Source organism: Elephantulus edwardii, unplaced genomic scaffold, assembly GCF_000299155.1.
Source record: "Elephantulus edwardii isolate Elephantulus edwardi_28Jun2011 unplaced genomic scaffold, EleEdw1.0 scaffold00004, whole genome shotgun sequence".
Taxonomy (NCBI): Eukaryota; Metazoa; Chordata; class Mammalia; order Macroscelidea; family Macroscelididae; genus Elephantulus; species Elephantulus edwardii.
The window spans coordinates 16,030,401-16,035,152 of NW_006399754.1; the positions used below are offsets into that span (position 1 = coordinate 16,030,401).

A 4,752-nucleotide genomic window follows, 5' to 3' on the forward strand; every position below is an offset into this window, starting at 1 on the left:
TGTAACCTAATGATGGGCCTTTCTGGCAGTTCAAATCCACCAGCACCTTCTCAGGAGAAAAGATAAGAAATCCTCCTGTGTGATTTACAGCCTCTGAAAACCTGCTGGTGGGTCCGCTAAAGTCAGTTCCAACTTGATGGCAATAGGTTGAATGTATACATGTATGTTATGTATGCTTGTTGTTGTTGCTATGAAGTGCTACTGAGTTGAGCAAGACTCACAGCAACCCTATGAACAAAAGACCTGAACCTTGTTCTATAACTATCATCATTTCTCAACGTTCATAGAGTTTCCAGAGTTCAGGAAGTAGATGCCACTCCTGCTTCCAAGCCTTTCTTAATCTGGAAGCACCACCAAAACCTGTCCACCATGGGTAACCATTACGGTATTTGACACACCTTTGGCACAGCGTTCAGCATCACAGCAACCCCAAGTTACCTCAGTACAGCAAATTGACAGATCAGTGCTGTGCCACTTAGAAGAATGTTCATTCCAAACACAATTAACCAACTTTTAAATACAGCGCCCACCAGGTTCTAACTGGTTCTACACCAGAGGCTTCCAGCCCACAGCTACTGTTAGCCAAATGGAGCAAATTCAATCAGCTCATAGTTATGAATGAAATAAAAACAACCAAATAGGCAAATATAAGATAGATAGATAGATAGATAGATAGATAGATAGATAGATATAGAGACAGACATAGACATAGATAGATACAGAGTCTAGAGTGATATATATCCTGCTACTTGTCCTCAAGTCGGTTCTTACTCCTGGTAACACCACCTGTGCAGAGCAGAACCGCTCCTTAGTTTTCCCAGGCAGTGAGCCTTCAGAAGGTGGTCACCTGGCACACCTCTGAGGCAGCCCGGGGTGGGTTGTATCCACAAACCTTTGGGCCAGAGTCCAGCATTTAACTGCACCACTCAGGGACTCTGACATATACATACACAGGCAAGAGTCTAGAAAGGTTTACGTCAAAAGATGAACATGAATTACACCTGAGTTATATGAATACATATAATCTTAAATTTCTAGTATATTAACTACTTTCTCTCATTTCAAATAAAGGTAAATTTTTATTTTCATTATTCTACTAAACTCTTTCTATCCAACATAGTCCACCTAACTTTTACTAAGGAATATCATTTCCTAGTGACATTTTTCTGAAACTGTCCACATTTCCACAGTCCTCTGGCAAACCCAGACCAAAGAAAGCTAAGTGCAAACATAATATACACCAACTTTTAGGTACTACACGTCCAACACGATGCGATATTTACCTTCATCATACATTTCTTCTATTAAATAGGCCTCCGCTCGGTCTTTCAGCGCATTCACATTGTCAGGTTCCATCTGTAAGACTTCAGAACATATTCTAATAGCTTCCACCGGCTTCTCATCCTAAGAGCACACAGCAGGAAAGCAGGTAAGGCCGTTACTCCCTAAGTTTTCACAGCATGTTTTACAACTGTGAACAAGTCAGCCATTGTTACCTTAGAGAAGCAGTGGCAGATCCTTTCTTTTGAACGAATCGTATATTCAGAAACACTTGGTTCTGTTTTCATTACAGATTCATATTTGCTAATTGCCTCTGCATATCTACAAAAGAGCAAATGATCATAGGTAACAAGGCAATTTTATCTCCAGAACTGTTGGAAAGACCATCTACCCTTCACAAAGTATTACATCACTGAATGAACATACGCCTTCCAAAAGAATCTGACCTTACTAATCGAGTGTAGCAGAGAAGGAACTCTCTGCAATGAAGCATTGGCAGTTAAGACATATGAGTGCAGAGAACATATAAAACAAATCAAAGCATACTTGTACAGATGGAACAAACCAAATTATTTTCTTTACAGAAAATCCTTCATGAATTTGACACTGAGAAAACACCTTGTTAAAATCTGACTTCTTCTGAGCATTCTTAACAAAAGATAGGCTATATTATGTATTACTTCTCAGTTGCTTCTCACGCTCACATAATTAACTAGTGTAAGATACGCCACTTCACGTGATGACTGCCTATACTCTTAACTAAGTACAACGTAGATGCCATGCAGAGGAGAATCCGCATATACACCCAAGTTTACAACTGCCCAAGAACAAAACTAGTTCAGCAACATTTTTTAAAATTACTACGCTGGTGAAAAGTACTGTGATATATACTATGCTGGTGAAAAGTCATGTTATATATTCAATTATTCTTCTCAATAAAGGTTTCTCTAAATGCCATTTAAAAACACCCCCAAAAACCCCAACTCGTTGTCTGAAAGGCAATTCCAGTTCACAGTGACCTACAGGGAGGAATAAAACCACCCAGTGGGGTCCCCAAGGCTCTCATCTTTACCGAAGCAGACTGCCACGTCCTCTGCACAGCCCACCACAGTGTCTTATACCAACATACTGCAGTTTTCATATCTAAAACGTGAGTGCATTAAAGCACAGGCTTAAGTATAACATTTAAACAGAAAGTTAGTTCTGCTTCTAGTAAGCTGAACAATATGGAGAGTTCCAGCTCCTCCAGCTAAATACAAATTAAATATCTAGACTTAGGTTACAAAAATAGTTTTTAGACTCTTAAAGGTGGAAAAACCACAGACTGACTGAGGGCCTCAAGACTAGGGAACAACATTGTTCTGAGTCCTCTGTGCTTTCTTTTCACTGGGAGCTGAAGAACAAGCAACCCAGAGATACTGGTAAGGGTCATCAACAATAAAAGCACCTAAAACAAAAACAAATGTCTGCTCTCCCTAGCAAGAGGCAGCCTGGCACTGCAGAATACTCTCTGACAACAAGGCCCACTCGTCCCTCTCACCCACACCAGCAGAGCCAAGTAGGGCGAGACCCCCGCACCCTCACAGGCTACCACAGGCACTCAACATCCCATCAGGTAAGTGTCAGGGAGGGGCAAGGCCTGGAGTTATTCTAAAAAAGTCAAACCAGCAAGGAAGGAGCTTCGCTCTCCTGCCCGACATCAGTGGAGATGAGGAGTCTGAACTCACTCTCAGGGCTACCAGGCAGCGGAGAGCAGCTCCCCACCCGAGTGTCAGTGAAAGCTAGGGGGAAACTTCTACTCTGAATGTGAGCTGCAAGGTGGTACCCAAGCCTCCTCCCGTTGGAACAGTGTGAGGGGATAAAAGGTAAAATGATTTTAGATAAGATCCAGAGTGCTGTAATAGAAAGCTAAAACATCCAGCTTTCAAATGAAAACTTACTGGATCAAAAACGAAGATTTCAAAACTGAATACAAAAAGACAACCAATATATCCAGCACTCAGATGGCAGATATGCTGGGTTACAGACACAGATTTTAAAGCAGTGAGTAAGTAGATGAGATTGAAAGGAATAGAATGGCGGGAAACATCCCAAATTTGCTCAGAAACAGAAACCTACTGATTGAAAAAGTTGAGCCAACTCCAGAAATGGAAATGAAAGAAATACTTGCCAAAATGTATCACAATTAAACTTCTGAGAACTAGTAAAGAAAAAAGAATGGTGGTGCTGTCACACTGTGACTGGATCCCCCAGCAGAAACCACAGAGGCCGGAGCAGGAGCACCCAGCGTGAGGGCCAACCGAAAACGCTACATTCACTCCACGTCTCCTTCAGAAGTCAAAGTCCAGGGCTAGCCTGGGAGGGAAGGAGTGGATGGGAATTCTTCAAAACACATTCTGATTTTGTGAAATGAGCAAATAAAATCGTAACACTTGCTTCTTGGATCACCTTTGATAAGTCCTGGTTGCCTCTATTTGACACACCCAGGCTTTAAGAAATGCAGACACTAGAATCCTGACATCCTGCACGAAAACTGCAGTCCAGGAAGCTGCCAGAATAGTGAGGGTACAAGATCGAACGGCTGCCTTCTCTGAGGCAGTGCTGTGTGCCGTGTAGGACCTCTCTGCTCCTCAGTGTTCCTGTCCCACCCTACAAACAGCCAACGGTCAACATCCACACAAAAGCAACCTGTTACCTACAGCAACTCCTCCTTATCCTTTAAGGTCGGGATGAAAGGATCTAGCACTTTCTCCAAACAGCCTCTCTCCCTTCACCATTCTGGAATGGATTACACAATCCTCACTGGGGCTGCCAGGATAATCAGGGTGCATCTCCCTCGCCTCGGCATGTTACCTGTAATAATATTACCTGTAATAATCGTGGGGTTTTGTCTCAAGATTCCATGGCAGTTGAGAGTCTCATTCTACAATTTCTACCCAAGTTGGTCAGTGATGTCAGTTAACAGTCGTCCCCAAACACCCCATTCTCATTATTCCTGTTCTGCGGGCTTTACATGAGTCTCACTTCCCTGCCCCCTTACATTTTCATCTATGGTTTAAACTAATTGAGGACCGTTTGGTCTAAATTGTGTGTCTCATAAACCAACAACTATTATCTCATTCCTTTGTGCTCTTGCAGGATGAGGTCACTACCTGACACAAGAAATACTTCAGAAAGATTCCTTGAAATGTAAGTAAATCTGATGGTAAAGAGACTGTACATTTAATCTTCTTTATATTTTTGCTATTCTAAAAACTGTACAATAATGATAAGACCCAGGTCTATCCAGAATGCTCTGCCAACAGCTGCTGTCCTGTGGGCACGAGACATCCCTAGGGACCCCGGGTGCTGTGGTGCAGCGTGTTCTTACCTGCCATCGCGGATGAGCTCTTCAGCGGACTCGATCAGCTTATGAAGTTTCTTTACTTGTTTATAGTGTGCAAAGCACTTTTTATGATCCTGGTCGAGTTT

General features: G+C 42.4%; 1 protein-coding gene across 1 annotated transcript in view; it reads right to left on the bottom strand.

Moving 5' to 3' along the window:
• DNAJC3 (DnaJ (Hsp40) homolog, subfamily C, member 3) overlaps positions 1-4,752 on the bottom strand; it is a 56,180-nt gene that overhangs the window by 12,295 nt on the left and 39,133 nt on the right. Inside the window, exons 7-9 of the mRNA XM_006879625.1 lie at positions 4,652-4,752; positions 1,497-1,602; positions 1,284-1,404 (exon numbers count right to left, since the gene is read on the bottom strand). Of these exons, the coding sequence (XP_006879687.1) occupies positions 1,284-1,404; positions 1,497-1,602; positions 4,652-4,752 (328 nt within the window). The remainder of the gene's footprint in view (positions 1-1,283; positions 1,405-1,496; positions 1,603-4,651) is intronic.